The following is a 21,291-nucleotide window of genomic DNA, read 5'->3' as shown; positions in this document are numbered from 1 at the left end:
TTCGGTGTACGTTTTCAACCTCTTTTCAGACACTTTGTACCTCTTAGAAATCCTGAGTAGCCTTGACACCCTTGGTGATGTACCAAAATGTTTTTTTTTTTTTTTTCCCTTGGTGGATCAAAAACCCGACTCCACCTTCTCTCTTTCCTTTCCATACATTCATTTCTTCAGCTCGACCTTATCTTGCATTAATAAGAAAAACGGTGAAACAAAAAAGTAAAAATATTTTTCTTCTATCTCGATAGAAAAAATTCTCTCTTCTAGGAAACAACAAAATATTTCTTGAAATAAAATTTCTATAAAGAGTAATTAGAAAAATAAGAATTTGGTGTTCTATAATTTTTGCGAAATTATAAAATAATTTTAAAAATATATTCTAAATTTACCAAATTTTAAAAATTTGTTTTAATTCCACTAATAATTTATGTTTATATTTAAAAAAATTACGTATGGTCGCAATATAGTGGTGATACTAAACATTTTAAATTCAAGTGGAAGGCGACTTCAAAACAATTCCGAAGAGCAAGGCTAAAAGAATATGTGGTACGTTGTTGCGTTCTTCTGTTGCAAATACGGCCATAAAGTTCATGTTTTCTTTCTCTTTTTTTTTTTTGCATTTTTCTAAAATTCGATTTAACTCTTCCACTTGCGGAAAACGCCATTCTTCCACCACCATAAAACTGTTTTATATATATATATATGCAAACAATATATACTAATTAGTCGCCAAATCAAATTTTGTGACATTAAAATTATAGAAAAAGAAACATTTCTTCTTCATCCAAATTTCCTTTTTCTGCAACATGAGTCAGAAAACAATCAGATTGAACTGCTGCCGGTTATGAATACGTCGCGATTGGTCTGATCTTGTGCAAATCAGTTCCTGGTATTTCATACGACCGGCAGTTTATTCCCAAACTTCTTAAAGCATTTCTAAGTTTGTCGTTCACTCACTTCACAAAGCCCCTATAATTTGCGACTTGTTCTCATAGTTTAGAAACACTGCCGACTATGGCAGTTCATCCCTGCCTGTACATATGACAGTTCTACTTCAATGTAAGGGGAAATGAAAGCCTTTCTGTCATGGTACTCTCATTTCATGGCCAAGGCAGTTCAACTTGATTGCGAAAACAATTTCCCATTTCGTCCATATTACGGGACTTCCCCTTCGATTAACTAAGCCTTTGTGCTCAAGATTCATGTATCGAGTTATCTGTGGATATTACCCTAGGGCGGTCATTTTGAGATTCCAGGGTTAGGTGCAGTTTAACTCCCCCCGTTAACTAACACTACTGCATAATTCGAACACCCAGTATAGCAAAACTTTACAATTCGCTTAACTCAATTTAAAAATGAAATTCGTATAAACTGAAATTAGGTATCTCAATTTAATAATACTTATTTTAAACTATATCTTCAATATACAAAATTGTATCTAAATAAATTAAATAATATAATAATTGATATCTTATGTTATATACAAAAGGTCTATTTACTTAAAATACATGAACAAGTTTCCGTTATATGGCAGACAACTTGAACAAGATTATTCCAAATGATTTCGCCTAGATAATCTAGAATTTAATTATTGTGCTTGTGCATCTGCGTATCATTTAATTTTAGATGTTATTAACACATTAAGAATATCTCATAATCAATAATTATAAATTTAAATTTATTGTAATTTTTAAAAGTTTTTTTCAAATAAAATGAGAGTTTAATTATACATTCAACAAACCATTATGTATTATTTATGTTAAATATGGTTAGTCTCCTACTAATCAGGGTTAAACATACTTACCTGGCGCTGGGGTTTGCATTGATCAGTAAGGCTGTTCCCCCGAGGAGAGGCTCCTCATTGCACTCTGAGTGGGCTGACCTTCGCCTCCTTCCCAAACTGGGATTGACGGAGCGTGTAATTTTTGGTAGTCGGGGACTGCGTTCGCGCTGTCCCTGAAATTTTTTTGGTAAAGTTAGCATTCGAATGGGTGGGGGGAAAGAATTCATCATTCAGGGGACTGGGATTTTTGTTGGTAAAGTTAGTATTCGAATGGGTGGGGGGAAATAATTCCTCATTCAGGGGACTGGGATTTTTGTTGGTAAAGTTAGTATTCGAATGGGTGGGGGGAAATAATTCCTCATTGAGTGGGCTGGGATTGAAGGAGTATGTAATTTTTGGTAGTCGGGTTCCCGCTCTCCTTGAAATTTTATTTGGTAAAGTTAGTTTTGTATCCAGAGGGAATGTGAAAGTACGTTTCTGATTTGAATAAACGAAGTGACCCAGTGGCTCACATCTGGTAAATATGGGCTTGGCGCACCCAAGGTCCTGAGCTAGATATCATCATTCTTCTCTTTCTTAGTGTATCTACTTCTGACTTTTGTTTTCTCTATCTCTCTCTTCTTTTTTTTTTTTTTTTTTTTTTGGCTGATGCAGCAAAAGCCTCAGGCATATGGCTAATAATTAAGTGGGGGGAAGGAATTCCGCATTGAGTGGGACGACCTTCGCCTCCTTCCCAAACTGGGATTGAAGGAGCGTATAATGCTTGATAGTCTGGGACTGAGTCTGCGCCGTCCCTCAGTTTTATTGAAATTGGTAAAGTTATCTCATGAAAGCTGATTACAGAGGTAGGGTGACCATATACTTTTGTAGCAAAACTGGGACAAAACGTGTTCCAAAGAAGAAAATCCGGGACAACGTTAGTGTTCGAGTCTTTTTAATTATATGTACCTTCGTAAGTAAAGTAAATTATTTCTAATTTTCTGAGTACTTTAATAAGATTTTTTAGCGTATTAATAAATAACTTTAAAAATCAGTTTAAAAACGTGCAACAAAATACCTAATGAATCAAATTTATACAATCACATAATGTGAATATATTTTATGAATAAGAAAAGAACTGTTTTTTTTTAAATATATATATATATATTTGTTAGTTCAGTGGTAATTATTACAAAAAAAATCATGGAATTTTTCATTTTTTCCCAAGAATTTTAATATTTCGGAATTAAATAAGAAAATATATAATGCTAAACATTTTAAATATAGCGTACTTTTAATTTTAATTGTTAGTATTTATATGAATTGACGATTTAAATTAAAAATTATATAAATCTCGAATTTTGAACTTGTGTAATAGGGATCAGTTCTCGGACCAGTATGCTGGAATGTGGTCCTTGATGGGTGGCTGGCTACCGAACATAATTGCACTACTAAGATGGCTTACGCAGACGATTTAATTATCCTTGTTTCTGGAAACTCCAGACTACAACTTGAAATCCGTGCCAATGAAGTCCTATCAGACCTAGATGAGTGGTGTAGTACACATAAATTAACTATTTCTGTTCCCAAAACAAAACAAATTCTTCTCAAAGGAAAATTAGACCCAAATAGACCTCCATGTATTAAGATTAAAGAACAATCAATAAAATTAGTTAACTCGTACAAATACCTAGGAATTATGTTAGATAACAAACTTCAATTCATTACACATGCTAAATACGTACTAAGCAAAATCAAGACTTTGACAGGCAAAATAATCAGAATTACCAAAGGTTCTTGGGGTCTGAAACCCTCTACTCTCAAGCTGTACTACAAATGCATATTTATTCCTATTGTCTGTTATGCTGCGGGCGCTTGGGGCCCCAGTATACGCAGAGTCATGGTGGAAAAAATCTTGACTCAAGCCCAGCGCTTCTTCCTGCTTGCAACTTCAAGAGCTTGTCGCACAATTTCAACGTCGGCATTACAGGTAATCAACGGCAAACTACCAATTAAATACGAAGTGCTGTACAATTACTTTCAGTATTGTAGAAGGAAGGGTATTGCGGCACAGTTCAACCAGTTTTCTGTAAACCTAGACGTGCCAGTGAAAGAAGACAACACTAGATTAAGAAACCAGTTCCTCCAGGAATGGCAAAACGAATGGACTAATGCCAACACTGGAAGAATTACTACCCTTTTTATACCTCAAGTTTCCGAATTTGACAAAAAACATTGGCCCTGGTTTAACCCGGGTCTTCACCTAACTTTCCTTTTATCCGGGCATGGTAGCTTAAACTCAAAGTTATTTACTCTGGGTTTGGCTGCGTCTCCTCTCTGTAAATGTGGCTCAGAGGAGACAGTCCAACATATAATCTTAGAATGTCGATATTATGTAGACATTCGATTTGAACTTCAGGCATTGACCGAAGTTTACGATGTAAATAACTTCACCAAGTTTTTAGAATGTAAAGAAAATTATGAGGCACTGGCTAACTTTGCAGACAAGGCTTTCCGCAGAAGGAAAGGACTTGCCGGCTGAGAATAAATATGTAATGTAATAAGTGTACTACCACTGTATATAGTTGCCTCCTTGGTATTAATCGTATTGTTACAAGACCTCTGATGAGGAAATGTATTTGTATTTATTGCCGGAAGGCGATATTAGCATTCAGAATATATCAGTCGATGTGCCAGGATCACTGTTGGGTGGACGGTGTCCTGGGACTTCGGCTTGTAAAAAAAAAGGTACATAAATTGTAAATCTAAAATTGTATAAATTGTAAATCTTACATTGTATAAATTGTAAATCATAAATTGTATAAATTGTAAGATATACCGGACCTCATTGTAACCCAACTGGTAGGTCCTAACTATCTGTATAGTTGTATAAGTTGTGAAGGTTAATACAGAAATTGGTGCCTTCAACAAATTGTAATAACTTAGTTGCAAGTGTTAAGGTTATATAATATGTTTGTAATCATTCCCGTGAAGTTGGTGGATCAAGATGTTTTGTAAAACCACAAATTGTAAATAATGTACAGTTACTCTTCAGCGGCGGATAGGGGAAACCCTGGAGCCCGCAGATAATAATAAAATACTTTGAATACTTTGAATAGATAGTACTGCTGTTTGAGTTTAGTATAGTATGATAATTTATTTATTCCATAAATTTTTTGCATAAGATTCTACATTTGTGTTTAATTCTATTATTAAGTAACTCAGAAGCCATAAATTCCTTAGGAAGTTAGTTTTAATTAATCTATATGGAATAGAAAAGGACCAATAAAAAATTTACAGTTAATATAAAAATATTTTTAACCGGGACAAAAGTCTAAAATCCGGGACTATCCCGGCTAAAGTGGGACATATATCCACCCTACACAGAGGGGATGTGAAAATACTTTTTGTTATTCGAATAAACGAATTCCTCATTGGCAAAAGAAAAGAACAATTGATTAGGCAAACTTTTAGAGTTTGAAATCGTAAAATTGAAAGTAAATTTAATTTGAATTCGTTAAAATTGAAAATAAATTTAGCTTGAATTCGTTAAAATTTTTAACCAGCCATTATACACACACAAATAATTACCGTACTATAATTAATTAATTAAAAATTAACTAATATTGTACTATAATTAATTAATTAAAATTAACTTAACAGTAATTAATATTGTTAGTCCAGTTTCCAGAGGCTCTGGTGGCTTGGTGTCTTCAGGCGACATGTGATAAATGGAAATTATCGATTTGTATAAAAGTTGAGTTTGTTGTTTTTGTATTATTGCGCTTTTATTGCATGAAAAATACAACCCAGAATTTTAAACCTTTTAAAATTTTAAAATAGCTATTTGTGTCTAGGATGTAAATTTATTGTTAATGCAATGGTCTTATTGCTAAAAGCAGGACGGCTTCTTCCTTCAAAACGAGTTGCGTTGGTATTGCACTCCTTTCAAAAAGTTGTTTCTGCATGGGTGATTAAAAACAGATTAGCCTTTTGAGATATCATTTTTTAAAAGTTACCTTGTCATTTACGTAATATAAACTTGTTTGAAATTAGTGCAATACCATGACAACGCATTCTATTTTATACAGCTGCCTCTTCTCTTCTTTTCTGTCTATAAACCTTTCAATACTTTTCACTCTCTACAGGATGCCTTTTATTTGAGATTTTGAATTTTTTTTTTACCACTAAATTATAAGAGATTGCCATAAAAGTGTCTGTCATCCTTTAAAAAAGAGCTCGCTGGTTAAACCCATTTTTCTGACCGCATTTCCCCATATATAATTTGCTACAAATAATTAATTGCAGAGAGTAGCCCACAAAAGTCTATTTTTTATCGATACTGTAGCTAATATCAAGGCCCAGAACTGAACACAATTTGGAGTCCTTAAATTGTCCCAGTTCTATATTCGGATAATTTACTTCTATATAAATTGTAATAAAGAAATTTGTGTATCCTTCAAATCACTGAGGGCCTGGGGCTGCCTGCTCCAAGTCCAATGAGGGCTGACTTCCAAAACACACATGCCTCCCAGTCCTCACTGGAATAAAATAAGTTTTTACTGCGCCTGCACAAAGACTTAAATTAGCGCACAATTAAACAGTAGATGCAATTTTGTACGTCGTCCAACAACAATTAATCCATTATTAAAATTAAATTAAAAGTAAATGAAAATGAAATTATACACTTAACAGATGAAAAATCTTTCTTGCTGGTTGGAACGTGCTCACTAGTGGCACGTTATACCTTCATGGGACCCAAGGCAAAATGGAATTTAGGGACCCCATCTAAAGAAAAAACTAATGAAGAACTTTTTCAGTTTCATGTTATTGTAACAACAAAACAAACAAATGATATGACATAATTAAATATAAAATTTCATCAAAATCGGTAGAACCATTTTTGAAAAAAAAACGTAATTTTCAAATTAATCTTCAAATAAAGTTCATTGACCTTGGCAGCTAGAAAGTTGAGTTTCAAATAAAAAAAAAATCACTTACAAATATTAGTAGAAAATATAGCAATAAATTTTTGAACCAGTGATTTTGGGCCCACCCCCTTTGATCGAGGCCCTAGGCAGATGTCTTTTTTGCCTATAGAATAACGTGCCACTGACTGCCATGTGGTATACCAAATCAGTTTTCTAAGCTGTGAATACCTAATGCAGTCTAAAGTGGTGCAATACCAGGAAAACTCGTTACAAATATAAGTTTGTTCTTCTGTGCGAATATAGACCACTGTATTATGCACGCCATTTAAAATCGTGCTACCCACAAAAACTGATGAAAGGGCATAAAATATAAAATTTCATGAAAATAGTGAAGACAATAAGTGCATTAGGTATTTATTCTAATGCCCCTTAAAATTACCTCAAAAGTGCAGATCATTTGTAAGTTGATTCTCCTCTTTTATGTTTCAGCGATTAAAAAAACTTCCAAAACTCTTTTAATTAAGAATTGTTTTTTTCCAAATTCGGTCTTATAACAATAAACATTACACATAGAAGAAAATTAATGCACAAGTATCGTTCGAAGACACTTATTTTAAAGTATACAGTAGTGCAATACCAGCGCAACTCGTGAAAGACAGTATTTTCTGATATGAACTTATAGACCATTGCATTAAAGCTACAAAGCTTGGAATTATATAATTTATTCGCATTATGTGTTTATTCGAAGTTCAGTTTTACTTTTAGAATGCATGCAGTTATTTAATAAATGAGAGTGTAACCTTTTATTGAGGCTAGCGGGCTGAAAGTAGTGCAATATCAATGCAACTCGTGAAGGAAAAGTTTGTTTGCTGTGAGAACCAAGATTTTGCTACTTGGATTCATTTACTTCCTAGGTTCAATTCCTAAAGAGTTTTATGCAGTTGGTCATATCAGACAGATTTGAAAGTTCTTTTTTTTTGGAGGCCTATTAATCTAGGGCTGTGAGAATCATTTTATCTTTCTTACTCTTAATGTGTTACTGGTAATGTAACGTGCTACGTTTTCGAGCATTATTTAAATTTAGGTTGAACTGCATCCGTCTTCTTGTTTGGTTTGATGTCGTGATGAATTAGGTTGCTTTGGTTCTATTATTTAGGACTTTTGTATATATATTTTTTTTGTATTCGGTGTTCAGTAGGGCTATGGTATTCTAATATTACCGTATTTACCGGACCATAAGACGTACTAGCCTGGGATATGTTGCCTAAAATTGTGTTTCTCTCCCATAATAAGTTTTAATTCTATCTTTCTATTTTAATAAAGGGGGAAGCGCGAACGCTATCCCCACGCAACAAAAATTACACGCTCCATCTATCCCAGTTTGGGAAAGTGGCAGGGGTCAACCAACTCGGTGTGCAATGAGATGGCCTCTCCCTGGGGGTGCGTCCTTGCTGATCAACGCGGACCCCAGCGCCAGGTAAGTATGAATTCACCACCCTCGAGAAGAGTAGCGTTCTAAACACATATGTATATCGATATGGTGTATTCAGTTCCATTAACTTATTATGGTTTTTCCTAAAAAATATTATTAAGCTGTTTTAGATATTCTAAAGCTATTTTATAATATTAAAAATTCTTTTAAATAATTATTTCAATGTTTTAAGTTGTTATTAATATATTGTTATATTTTTGCTTTTTGTCAACGTTGTCACACGTTGGGAAAGTGGCAGGGGTCAGCCAACTCGATGTACAATGAGATGGCCTCTCCCCGGGGGGTACGTCCTTGCTGATCAACGCGAACCCCAGAGCCAGGTAAGTATGAGCACACTAGAGTAGCATTCTAGCGCTCTTTAAAATAATGTCAAACTAACCCTTCGGTGATACTGTTTGAAAATAGTGCAATGCCATGGCAATTCGTTGTGAAGGCAAAAAATTTGTTCTGCTGTAAGCAAAAATGCATTGCAAATTAAACAAGCGCTTTTGTTCGACCAGAAAATAAAAAGGTGTTTCATTGTGAAACACCTTTTTTTTTTTCTGGTCAAACAAAAGCGCTTGTTTAATTTAAATTCATTTTATTTTTTTAAATTTATTTCTTTATTAAAGAATTTTTTTATACCTCCTGTATGTCCAGCTACTTTTGAGTTTCCTAAGCTGTTGACTTCTATCAATTATGTTACAACCTATTGAAATTTTCTCGTATACCGCAACTTTTTGCGCACCAGTGTATTAACAGCTACTTTTCTGTTGACTGTGGAGGATTTCGTAATATTACAGGCTGTAAACAAATCGTTGCATTGAAACTTGAAAAATAGAATCCCAAAGTGTATAAATAAACAATCAGTTTAATATAATGAGTGTTCACGATGCAGGATTTCTCAACAAGTAAACAAATTGTTACATCGAAAATGTGAAATTAAAGTTTTTTTAAAACTAATTCAATCCAATTTTAACAGTTCATTGTCACGTCATACTTTTTATTCAGCACGTTACACTTAAATTCGAAATGCTAGTACGAATAAAAGCGGTACAAAATGAATTTTTATACCTAATCAAATCCACAGCTCGTATATTTGCGCAAGAATGTTCTCCATAAATTACACATGAACGAAAGTATTAATAGTATTTATCAGAGAACACCTACACCAGGTGACACCCCACCCTCTTCATTTGAATTGCGAGTTCCCCTTTTCACCCTTCATGGAATGGTCTGTTGTGAGATGCAGCTATCCGGTTAATTTAGTATAGTTTTATTTTAATTTCGCAGTAATAATACTAGTATTGATAATAGTACAATACAATACAATAATAACAATAATATATATTTTTTGTTATCTCTCAAACACGTTTTGTAATTCATTCAACTTTTAGCTAAGAAGCATCAGGCTCAGATCCCATTGAATAAAAAGAGTAAGTATAAAGTATTTTCTTGTGGGGCGATTAGGGAAAAAATTGTCTAAAAAAGCCCTTTAGGGGGCAATAATTAAAAAAAAGGTTGAGAAACACTGCTCTAAATAGGTAGTGTATATTTTCATCCTCTTAATACACAAACAGTAATATATTTTGGTAATATACACGGGGCTCACATCTGGTGAGTATGGGCTTGGCACACCCAGGATCCTGAGCTGGATATCATCATTCTTCTCTTTCTTGGTGATTCTCTTCTACTTCTGACTCTCTTTTTTTTGGCTGGTGCAGCATAAGCCTCAGGCTTCCTTGCACCATATGGCAAATGATAATAATAATAATTTCTACATCACATATACTCTACGAAACCAAAAGTATTTTGTGTCATCAGATTAAATTAGAATTCAAAGGTCATCATTACAGCAAATAAGATAAAATTATCGTCCTATACTAACTATTGAACAACGAAAATAAATAAATAATAAAAAAAACAGCCAAAATGGACCTTAAAGAGATAATTAGTGATTTTTCAAACATACAGGCAAGCAAGATTAATTATTAAATAAAAACAGGTTGAAGTTGACTTTATGGTGCTTACCCATGGACCTTTGCGACATGGAATGAAGAGCTGGTCTAGCTCCGTCCTCTAGTTCGCAGTGATTGGACGATCTATTCCTGTGCGCACCTTCGTTTCCCGATTTTAAACCAGCGCCAAAGGGAGGATTCCGAAACTAAATCCCCCCCCTTTGGCGCTGCTTTAAAACCCGGAAAGGTACCCCTCCCACACCCTTTAGGCGATAGTTTAAAATCTGGAAATATTTTTTCTCTTTTGGCCCTGATTTAAAATCTGGAAATATTTTCCCCCTTTTGGTGCTGGTTTAAAATTGGGAAACGATATTCCCTCCTTAGCTGCTGGCTTTAAATCAGGAATCGATCCAAACACTGCGAAGCAGTGGATGGAGCTAGATCAGCCCTCACTCCTTGTTGCATAGAGGATAAGCGCCATAAACTAAATTTCAACCTAAAAACCATATTTATACATTCACGTAACAAAGTTATAGATTATTAAATTGGATATTTTTATGTCAGCTTTGTTTTAAATTATTTATGCAATGAAACCAGTGCCACAAGAAGATCTTTCCACTCCTGTACCAAAAACTAATAAGAGTTTAAATAATTGACAATAGCAGTTTCTGCGATGTTTTAGTAGAAGATAGTGCAATACCAGGCCAGCTCGTTGTGAAGGTAAATTTTGTTCTGCTGAGAGCGAAAAGCTCAATGGACTTAAGTGCTGGTTACAAAACACTTAAAAGTTACACTAAAGTACAAAATTATTTTATTTTTCTCGCAGATTTACACTCTTCATTTACTTTACATTAAGTTTTAAATTTTAACTCAACATTAAGTTTTAAATATTCTTTGTTTTCAGCATACTGCATTTTACAGCAACTTGTCTTGACTCATAATAGCCGTTGTTGCTAATGTGTCAGAAAAATCTTATACCATACCAAACCAAACTGCATTTTACTTTTAAAATCTGAAAGGAAAGTGAATAAATAATTTAACTATTTTAAAATATATTTATTTTCTAATAACTAGGCAACTCGTGGCACATTTGCTCTATTAGTGTTTCTATTTGATTTTCAGCTTCCTTTTGATATGTTTACCGTATTTGCCAGACGATAAGATGCACCTAGATTTTGAAAGAAGAAATTTGAAAAAAATATATATTTTATGGAATTTATATCTAAAATGCAAATTCACAGTGAAGGTACAGTATTGTTACCTTTGTTGGAGAAGGGCTGAATCTTCAATATTTTCCGAATTTTCCTAAAAGGAGACTTAGGCAAGGAATTTAATGACTTCAAAAATATGCTTTTTTTTCATGAAGGTCTTTCTTTAAATGTTTATACCGTGTCTTTTGACTAAAAAACAGTTTCCTGCAGGTTTATACGTTTAGTACAATTTTAATTTTTAAGATTTCGTTTACATTTTAATTTTAATTTAAAAGGTATATCATGCATTTTACCATAAGTTTTAAATATTCTTATAGATTATTTCCTGTAACATGTAAAATATAACAAAAATATTATTTAGGATATTTTAGAATATGAATTTTTTGTGTGAATCCTTATTGAAGGAATAGTCTCTCTCTCTCTCTCTCTCTCCACGGCTACCATTGCTACTTCGCTTTTATAGTTTGTTTATACATACTGAAATCCTGTTGGCTGCAAAAGCACACGAATGGACAAAATAGTCCATCTAGCTTCGTATAATTAAAATTAGGACAAATATTGTTAACTATTGACCCAGTGTTCCCCAACCGAAGCAAGCGACTCCACGCCTCGGATCACGTAAACAACCCTGAAGATGGAAAGCAGTCAGCTCCCGAAACGTAGCCATAAATAGTTTAAGTGTGTGCCATTGAGGTGGTTCAATTCCTTTAAAATTCTATAATTTCCACAATAAATTACTTAATCTACCACGTGATATAATAGTATAGTGTCTATCAATTCATTAACAAATTTCACAATACAGTACAGTAGTTAATTATATTTAATAATTATTTGAATTTTAATAAATATATAAATATTATATAATTATATAAAAATATATAGATATCGTGTAATTATATATAAATATATAAATATTTATATATAAATAAAATAAAATAATTATTAAATAAATATTTTATTCTATAATTTTATTAATATTATAATATGGCTGTAATTTCGTTTCTTTAATTATCAATCAAATTAAATTCATAATTTAAAATATCGTAATAATCTGCATTTTAAATAGTCCTCTTATATTAATTATATTTTAATTATTATTATTATTACTTAATTATATTCCGGGAAATACAAAATGGTATATTTTTATTTTGCATATTCTCTAAGCTGGCAGCCATCTTGAAAGATGTCCTTGTAAGTGATTCAGAGCCGTGTTTCCACTCTAATTTGAATCAAATCCACCTACTGGAAGTGGGAGGGGATGGGAGGAGTTCCTGGAGGTGTTTTTATTTCGATATTCCATTCTGAAATATTTTTAGGTCATCGTCTACTCATTTAGAACTTTTGTGTTTGCAGTCTGACCCAAAACATTTGTGTTGGAATAAGTAGATTTGTTGTATTGTTCATATGATATAAACCACTTACCATAAACTGAAATTTCGAAATCATATCAACTACAGATTAAATAAAATAATTGTATTGACACATAATTCTCCGATAATAATTTTAAATTATAACTAAACATTTATCCACTTCAGTCCCATTTAAAAAATACTTGCCAAATATATCCATTAAAAATTGATACATCGGATAGCCACAGATAAGAGCTCAATATTTAACGATGTGATTTGACAGTCCAATCTCAGAGATGACCTTTTCAATTTGAATTGGGGGACAAAAATTCCTTTGATACAACCTTCTGTTTCGGAATAGTCACTTTTCTTTCCAGAGAGTGTTCCTGGCACAGACGTAGAATGTTCTGAAGTAATATCCATTTTTCTCTGATGACTGATGCATTGTAAAGATGTGTGCTAATCAACTTTTTATCTTCACACGAGTCAAAATGAATTTTATCCAGAAATATACCATCTAGGAAGACTTTGCGAATCTTTAGCTTATCAGCGACAATTCCAGTGATGAAGGCATCCTCCATGGGATGATAAGGAGTCACCAGACTGGTCTGGAGCAAGGGCCCAACAGAATCACCTGTGATAAAATAACTCGGACCATTAGTAAACCCTGGATAAGTGGATTTGTTGTATTGTTCATATGATATAAACCATTTGCTAGAAGGTATTCTATTCGAGCGTACTCCTTTCATTATGCACCCCATGATTGCCCAGGAGAGATTTGATTTCTTCAGGACTTCCATTATGTGGTGAACATTAAGTATAATGTCATCGTCAACTTTTGCGACGAATTTCACTCTCGAACAGAACATGTTCACCCATTTGAGTATCGCTAAAGCTTTAAGGGTCAAGTTTCGGTAGGTGTCAATGAAAGTGGATTGGATAATATCTTGGAATCTATTATTCTCTTCAACGATCTGATTTTCTTCAGACCATTCAGAAGGTGCGCCAAGAAAAAACAGTACTTTGGCCCCTTTGGATTTGGCGTATCCACCCCAAGTCTCCCGAATTGCATTTCTGTGGTCGAAATGGGTCGTTGCGCTAAAAACTGTAATAATCATCAGAAGATTCTTTCCTTGATCGGAGCATACATTGGGATGATTAAGAATAAACTCGTAGTGAAAAGGAATTAGATTTCGTGCAGATGCTTGGGTTGCATTCACCGTGCTTTTATTAATAAAGTGTTGAAGGGTTTTGGATCTTGATATTGCAGTAAGTGTTTTGTTTTGGATGGACACATTTTGGATGGACACGTGTTTGGTGACACTGGACTGTCTGTTATTGATTGCTTCATGATGTCTGTCACTTTCTGCTTTGTTCTGAGCGTCTTCGGTTCTCCGAGGAGGTATTCTATTCAGATACGATTTAAGGATTTTGATATTACTGGCCTTCAGTCTTTCATAAACAAATTCCAAACGATATTCAGTTATTAACATTACGAAGACAATGATTACGATTGTGCCCACCAGAAGGTGAAAAGCTGTCTTGTTGCACAGTCTTAGACAAGCCATCAGGATATACCTGGAAGAAACATAAAGAAAGAAGACTTGGTAGAGAAGAATGAAATTTCATAAGTACTACACAAGAAACTTGTAACATTAATGGTAAGTAAAGTTGTACATGAAGCTTCAACCAATCTAACAGAAGATTCAGTTCATTGTTATTGAAAATAAAAATACAGTAAAAATAAACATTTAAATATGAAGAGGAGTCAGTCCTCGGACAAGTTCTGAACATCCTTGAAAAAATTTTTCAACCATTACTGAAACCCCATATGTGAGAAACAGTTCTTGTTATACAGCAAAGATTTGCACTGTTCTGTTTATACTGTGGCACGATGACACAGATCAGAGCGATTTACAATTCATTATTTCGTGATGTTGAATCGGGAAAGTTTTTATTTATATTTTAAGAAAGGCTGAACATCGATTAACAAACACGGACTAACTGGCATGAGATGCCAAAACTATTGGCGTAGCCAGTAGTTTTGGCATCTCATGCCAGTATTTTATGTAGATATTTGAAATTAATTTTAACGATCAGCGTAGGTCAATTAAAATTAACACGATCGCGCTGATTACTTCAAACACTCTTGTACTGTACACTCCCATTAATTGGCAGAGTCATTTAAGTTGCGTATAGGCGCTGATTACCCGAAACCTCCTTTCTACGTGTTCGTATCCTTATAGAGTGATTTATTATCACCAGCTTGAGCTCTGGCCCAACGTAATTAATTATTTTTTTTCCCTGTTTCTCTTTTCCTTTTATTGGCCCCATGAGCTCAGGGTTTGATTCTCGTCAATCACTGGAGGAATTTCTAAAGTCCTCTTCAATCGAAGGTGTAGCAACCAGTTTCATGGAGACGGGGCACGATGTTTCTCCTTGAGTTATTCCGGGTTTATGTAACAATTTCATAGATTCGCTTAAATGTCGAAAGAAGAATGTGTTATGTAAAATGTATTATTTATTTATATTATTTATAAGTACACGGGACTTGAGTGACCAGGGTTCAATAATTTACTTATTATTTCAATTATAATGTTTTTTTTTTAAGAAAATTTACAGTGATACAATTTATACCATTTATGTAGCCCCATTGTACATATATCAAATAAAAAAAAATAAACGTATGTCAAATATATTACAACAAACAGAAAATTGACCCTGTCTGAAAAGACTATTTCAAATTGTATAATTAACAGTTAATATAGACCCAATAAGAGCATAATGGAATTTAATAAAGGACAGGCATTTACCTGAACGATGCCCGGGTATTCCAATTGTCTGGGAACTAGATGCTGACTGCAGGGAAACGAGTCTGTGAGAATCAAAGAGGACACTGACGAACACAATTGAATAGGGCCTGTCTCATACCCTTTCGTAATATTTCTCTGATTTAGAAATATTACTTCCGTTTACTGTATGTATGGAGAAAGATAGATTTATACATCTATCCATCTCATTGTATATGTACACAAATGATCTGCATACACAAATTAACTTTGGGAATTGTGGGATAGATCACAAATCCTGTACAGTAACGCAGTCAGAAATTATAAATAAATACCTTCCACGATAAACAGTTTACTTTTTATCGTTTTTCTATTAAGCATAAAAATATTTTTATGTTCGGTTAGCATTGCTTTCTTTTCATAAAAAGACAGAAAATAAAATCAAAAAAGTCCGGTAGTATTTTTGATTTAAATGAAGTGTTTTACAGATATCTTAGGCATCTTTGTAGAAAAACTAATTCATATTTTATTTAGAAAATCCCTGTTTATATCTGTGTTTCATCTATTTTTTATTCTATTTAGGTGATTACAACAGAATAACCTGCTGCGTGTTTCGAAGTAGTGCAATATCAAGGCAACTCTGCATATAAGGCAAACTTCGTTTTACTATAAAGGATTTAAATTTATTAGGCAGTTTAAATCCACCTGATCAAAAAAATAAATAAATAAATAAACACAAGGGGGAACAAAAAAATCCCCATAATTTTTAAATTATACCTATGTAATAATTTCACGGATATGCTTAGGTATCAAAACAGAAATATGCAAATTAAGCATCATGTTTAAGCATCTGCTGAATTTTTAAACCTTTTAATGGTTTAATTTTGTGAAAAATCGATAATTTTATTATCCTTTAATTATTTTACCCTTTGCTTTTTGTTTTTCAATGACAGCATAAACTTTCCTAACTTGTACTGGAAAGTAACTATTACATTTTGATATTTTCGATTTTTGATTATTTATTATTTTTTTATTTCAGAATTGGAGACAGATTTCTTCTCAGGAAAATGAGATTTCTTATCAAAGAAGCCTCAGCAGGCATTGTATATTATAAAAATTCTTTTCGCACTGACCAAACTTAATAAAACTGATTTAAAAAAAAATAAACTCGAAATAAAAAAAATAAATAAATACATCCATAAAAACATAAATAAAAGGAATAAAAATACACATAAAATTAAGAAAAATGATAAAATAAATTTTAAATGTGAAACAAAAGAGGTTTTTTTTTTTTTTTTTTCAATTTATTACAGCTGAAATCGTTGCTGTTCAGAGGACATCACCTTGCTTTGAAGTAGTGCAATGCCGCTGCAACTCCTTATGAAAGCAAAGCTTGTTTTCCATCGCATTACACTTTTGCATTAACTAAGCATTGTATATCTGCGAACTACAACAATGTATAACAGAGGGGGGAATATTCCTCCTAACTCCCTATAATCCTAAATCCCTCCTAACTCCCCTCGACGGATCATCGAACGTATGCATTCGATGGTCCGTCGAAGAATACTCAGAAAAAAAATGATTTTGTTTTACTAAGTATTCTTTATATTCATTCATAAAATATATATGTAACTAAAATAAAAGTTTAAAATATTGGCGAAGATTTTAAAAAGTCCTTTAAAACATTTTAATTTATTATATATAAATTAAACACCTTTTCGTGATGGCACATGTTCAAAAGCAGATTAATATCAAGGTAACACCTTATGAAAACAAATATTTTTATTAATTAATATTAATATTAACATATTAAATTTGTATAATTGTGATGTTATATGTGTCTGTTTTATTTCTTAGCAATACATTTTTTACACCAGTTTCAACAATTTTGTGAAGCATTAATGCACGAATAGGAAAATTATTAACTCTGCTCCCTACCACCACATGCTATTTTTATAACGTATTTAAAATATAAACAATTCCTTGCCTTTGTAAGTTCAACACTTGGTTTCCTCCTATTTGGACTTCTCTGAGGAGAAAACATCCTGCACAATTAAAGCCCTGCCTTGCCAAGTAGAATGCCATTAGCTATACTTGGTTAATGCAATGGAAATTTAATGAGAACAGCAGAACAAACTTTACCTTCACAACGAGTTGCATTGACACTGCATCACTTTTAAATGAATGAAATCCTTTTGGGTGTCATTTTTGAACGGTTAATCTGCAATTTATTTAAAAGATCGGTCAATCTCTAAACAGAGATTAATATTTAGGCAATATAATATTACTTATAAAAGGTTAATAGACGAATTGCACCATTTACATTCAGGCAACTGTGTTTGAAATCGATACAATACCAAGGCACCCTCGTGGTAGCACAGTTTGTAGGATCGCGTCTTCTCTACACCGGTGAAAAAAGACCTGAGTTTGAGTTCCGTCGATGATGTGGGGAATTTTTAAAGGCCTTTTTCTCAACGTGACTGAGTTAGTTAGTCTCAGGCAAGAATAGCGTGGTTTTTTTTTTTCCCGGAAACTCGGGTTTTTCGTCCAGAAAACAGAAAATCGACCACAGAACACAAGCAATTTACAGACAATAAGCACAGAGCAATATGGCCTTAGTCGCTGATGCTCCTAAAACCCAAATACAACACCGAAAAAATACCAAGGGAGTTGTCAGTTCGTTCCACCAGTGCAGTGGGACCAAATGCAAATTCTAAATGGGAGGCATTCAGGGAAGTAATTGTACCAGCTACCAAGCTTTCCATACCAACTAAGAGATACTGTTCAAGGTTTCGACCTAAATGGATGAAAGATGAACTGTTGAGACTAGTGGCAGAAAAGAAAAATGCATGGTTGGAGTATTAATTAGCAGGCAACATGCAAACATTTGCAGTCAAGCCACAAATTGAATTAGGCAGGTTAAGACAGCTTATGAATAGTCTTTGGCTAGGAACGTTCCGAAATATAGCAAAGAGTTAACGCTAGAAGGAAAAGAATGAACCAACCACATTGGTCCATCAGATACGAATGGTATGACTATTGATGATCCTGTTCTGATTGCTGGCCAATGGAATAAATATTTTGCATCCGCATTCACAGATTAAGTGTTTACAGATGTGTATATCAGAGGTACACGAAGTTATTTCGATGATTTTGTGATTACATAACTGAGTCAAGTGGAAGAGAGATACTCGAGTCCAAAAGTAAATAAGGCTGCTGGGCTGGTAGAATTTATTGAACTGTTTTAAAAGAAGCAGAAAAAGAGGTAAGTAAACCTTTGACCATTATTATGAGAGCATACTTGGATTCAGGAGATGGGTATTCCTATGGATTGGAGATGTGCAAATATTTCTCGCATTCATAAAGGGGATCAAAGAGAGAAGTGAGTAATTATGGATCGTAAGACTGATTTCTGTTCCAAAAAAAATAATAAAGGAGGAAATAATAAAAGAAGTAATGCGAGATCATCTTAACAGGAATGAAATTATATGGAAATCACAGTACAGATTCATTAAGAAAAAAAACCTTGTCTGGCCGATCTGTTTGACTACTAAGATGTAGCAACAAATCAATTGGCATTGATTACTTAGCAGCAAAGCTGATGACACACGAAAGACCTCCGGACAAATTGGAGCAAATATGGCATTAGGGACAAGTTACTGCTATTGATAAAGGGATGGTTGAATGACAAAAGATGGAGAGTTGTTATCAATGGGCATTGCTCTTCTTGGACTAATGTTATTAGCGGAATCGCTCAGGGTTCACTGCTGGACTCCTTACTGTTGTCCAATTTTGCGCATGATAAAAAGTTTGGCAGGGTAGTTAATGATAAAAATGAGGGTATTCAAAGTATTTTATTATTTTCTGCGGGCTCCAGGGTTTCCCCTATCCGCCGCTGAAGAGTAACTGTACATGATTTACAATTTGTGGTTTAGCAAAACATCTTCTGATCCAGCATCTTCACAGGAATGATTACGAACAATAAGTCTCTTGCCTGAGACCAATCATCAGACATTTGACCATGAGGGTATGATACTACAGAAAACCTAGAAAAATTAGCCAGATTGGCTGTAAGTGGCAATTGAGACTCAACATTGACAAATGTTCAATGCTCGCTAATATGGATTCCATCAGTGCCAATCACTGGTGATATAGTGGCTTATGTTACTCATTTATGGACAAATTCAATGGAAAAGTTTGGTGAAACTCAAGCAGCTGCTCTTGACATTTCAAAAGCTTTTCATCGTGTTTGGCTTAAAGGTTTTCTAAATAAGCTTCCGATTTATGGATTGTCGACTGTTTTTTATAACTGGATATCCAGTTGTCTCTCTCTTACCTCACTGCGGATTTGGTAGGTGGTTTTTATCTTCTAACTTCTCCACTAATGCTGGTGTTCCAAAAGGTTCAGTTCTCTCTCCCACTCTCTTCCTGCTACTGTATATATTAATGACCTTTTTCCCATTATCAGGAAAGGCTATCCATAGTTTTGCTGATGGCAGCACGTTGCATTACACCTTCCAGTTTGAGAAACTTTGCTCTGTACAAACAACTTCGACTTCTCGATTATCCACTACCAATTCCTTAAATGTTGATTTCCAGGTAATTTTCCAGTTGGGCAAAGATAACTTAATTGATTTCAAACCTTCTAAAATCTCCGTCCCATCTTAAATCTCGAAGAAAGGATTCTTTTGCTTCCATGCTTATCTTCGATAATATTCAGATTTCTAGACAGGATCACTAATCTCTATTAGGAAGTTTCCTGACTTCTAGTCCCTCTTGGCATAAGCACATTAAAAATATCGCTTCCTTTACATTTATAAAACTGGGTATTTCTCTTTCAGTCTCGGCGTTACTTTTCTTCCAAAGAGTTACTCCTTTTGTAGAAATCTCAAATCAAGCACGTTCTGTTTCTGTTGCATGCCTTTTTTATAGTTACTTCCATGGGCACTATTCTTCTGAATTGCTTTGTATAATTTCCCTTCTCTCTCTCTGTCGTCCAAACCATTCCGAACAAGTGCCGCGACCAGTCAATATCCATTTACTGTACAACTTCGAACTCACAGAATCAATTTTCCTCTTCCTCGTTTATTCCTTTAACTTCCGTTTTCTGGAACAAGCTCCCTTCACACGTATTTCCTGAAAATTACAATCTACAGAAATTCAAATCTAATCTCAACGAGTACCTTCTTTCATCTTCTTATACCTGTCATATTGTGGTTTCATAAAAAAAAAATGCAAGGTACTGCAAATGAGCGGCAGTAATCTCAGATTAAAAATCTGGTTATCACGTCAATTAGGTGATACCACACTCAAGATACTAGAGAATAAAAAAAAACTTTGGTTAATGCACAGTCTGACAAGAATTTTTCTGATCAGTGTAGATAAGCTGATAGGACAGCTCATGAGATTCTTTCAATGATATACTGTACATGAATTTTGCCAGCAGGACAAGACGTAATTGTCTCATTGTATAAGGCAATGATTAGATCGCATCTCGAGTACTACATAAAGATGTAGATCCAATCGAATGGGTGCAGACAAGAGCAGAAAGATTACTCAGGGACACAAAAGGGTACGCTTTCAATAAGAGACTTCAGTTCTGCAAATTGCTGCATCTAGAAAACAGGTACCGGGGGAGGCGTGATTGAAGTATTTAAGGACTTAAATGGATTGAGGCCGGCATCTTAACTCTTTCGTGGATGACACACGTAAGGCAACATAAATTTAATCCGTGATTTTTTCCCCCTTTCATCTAATTTTATTGAACTACATTCTCAAATGATCCGGTTTATTCAAAAAGCGTGCTTTGTTAAATGTTGATTA

The 21,291-nt window shown here is 33.9% G+C and overlaps 1 protein-coding gene and 2 non-coding genes across 3 annotated transcripts; 1 reads left to right on the top strand and 2 right to left on the bottom strand.

Annotated features, from left to right (window-relative positions):
• Positions 1-1,793: 1,793 nt before the first annotated feature.
• LOC150086140 (U1 spliceosomal RNA) lies at positions 1,794-1,957 on the top strand. Its single transcript, XR_016547018.1, has one exon. It is a non-coding gene; the product is annotated as a U1 spliceosomal RNA (small nuclear RNA).
• Positions 1,958-8,010: 6,053 nt separating this feature from the next.
• On the bottom strand, positions 8,011-8,175 carry LOC150086139 (U1 spliceosomal RNA). Its single transcript, XR_016547003.1, has one exon. It is a non-coding gene; the product is annotated as a U1 spliceosomal RNA (small nuclear RNA).
• Positions 8,176-12,944: 4,769 nt separating this feature from the next.
• LOC150086138 (beta-1,3-galactosyltransferase 5-like) lies at positions 12,945-15,598 on the bottom strand. Its single transcript, XM_090373739.1, has 2 exons — positions 15,493-15,598; positions 12,945-14,257 (listed from the first exon to the last, which is right to left on the bottom strand). The coding sequence occupies exon 2, from the start codon at positions 14,245-14,247 to the stop codon at positions 12,985-12,987; it is 1,263 nt and encodes a 420-aa protein (XP_090229865.1). The 5' UTR covers positions 14,248-14,257; positions 15,493-15,598; the 3' UTR covers positions 12,945-12,984.
• Positions 15,599-21,291: the final 5,693 nt, after the last annotated feature.

This window comes from Mastigoproctus giganteus, chromosome 5 (assembly GCF_048544385.1).
Source record: "Mastigoproctus giganteus isolate SK-2022 chromosome 5, ASM4854438v1, whole genome shotgun sequence".
Classification (NCBI taxonomy): domain Eukaryota; kingdom Metazoa; phylum Arthropoda; class Arachnida; order Uropygi; family Thelyphonidae; genus Mastigoproctus; species Mastigoproctus giganteus.
This window is presented reverse-complemented; position numbering and strand designations above follow the sequence as displayed.

Coding starts and splice junctions, on each gene's coding strand:
- LOC150086138 (XM_090373739.1), bottom strand. CDS start 14,247: ATGGCTTGTCTAAGACTGTGCAACAAGACAGCTTTTCACCTTCTGGTG.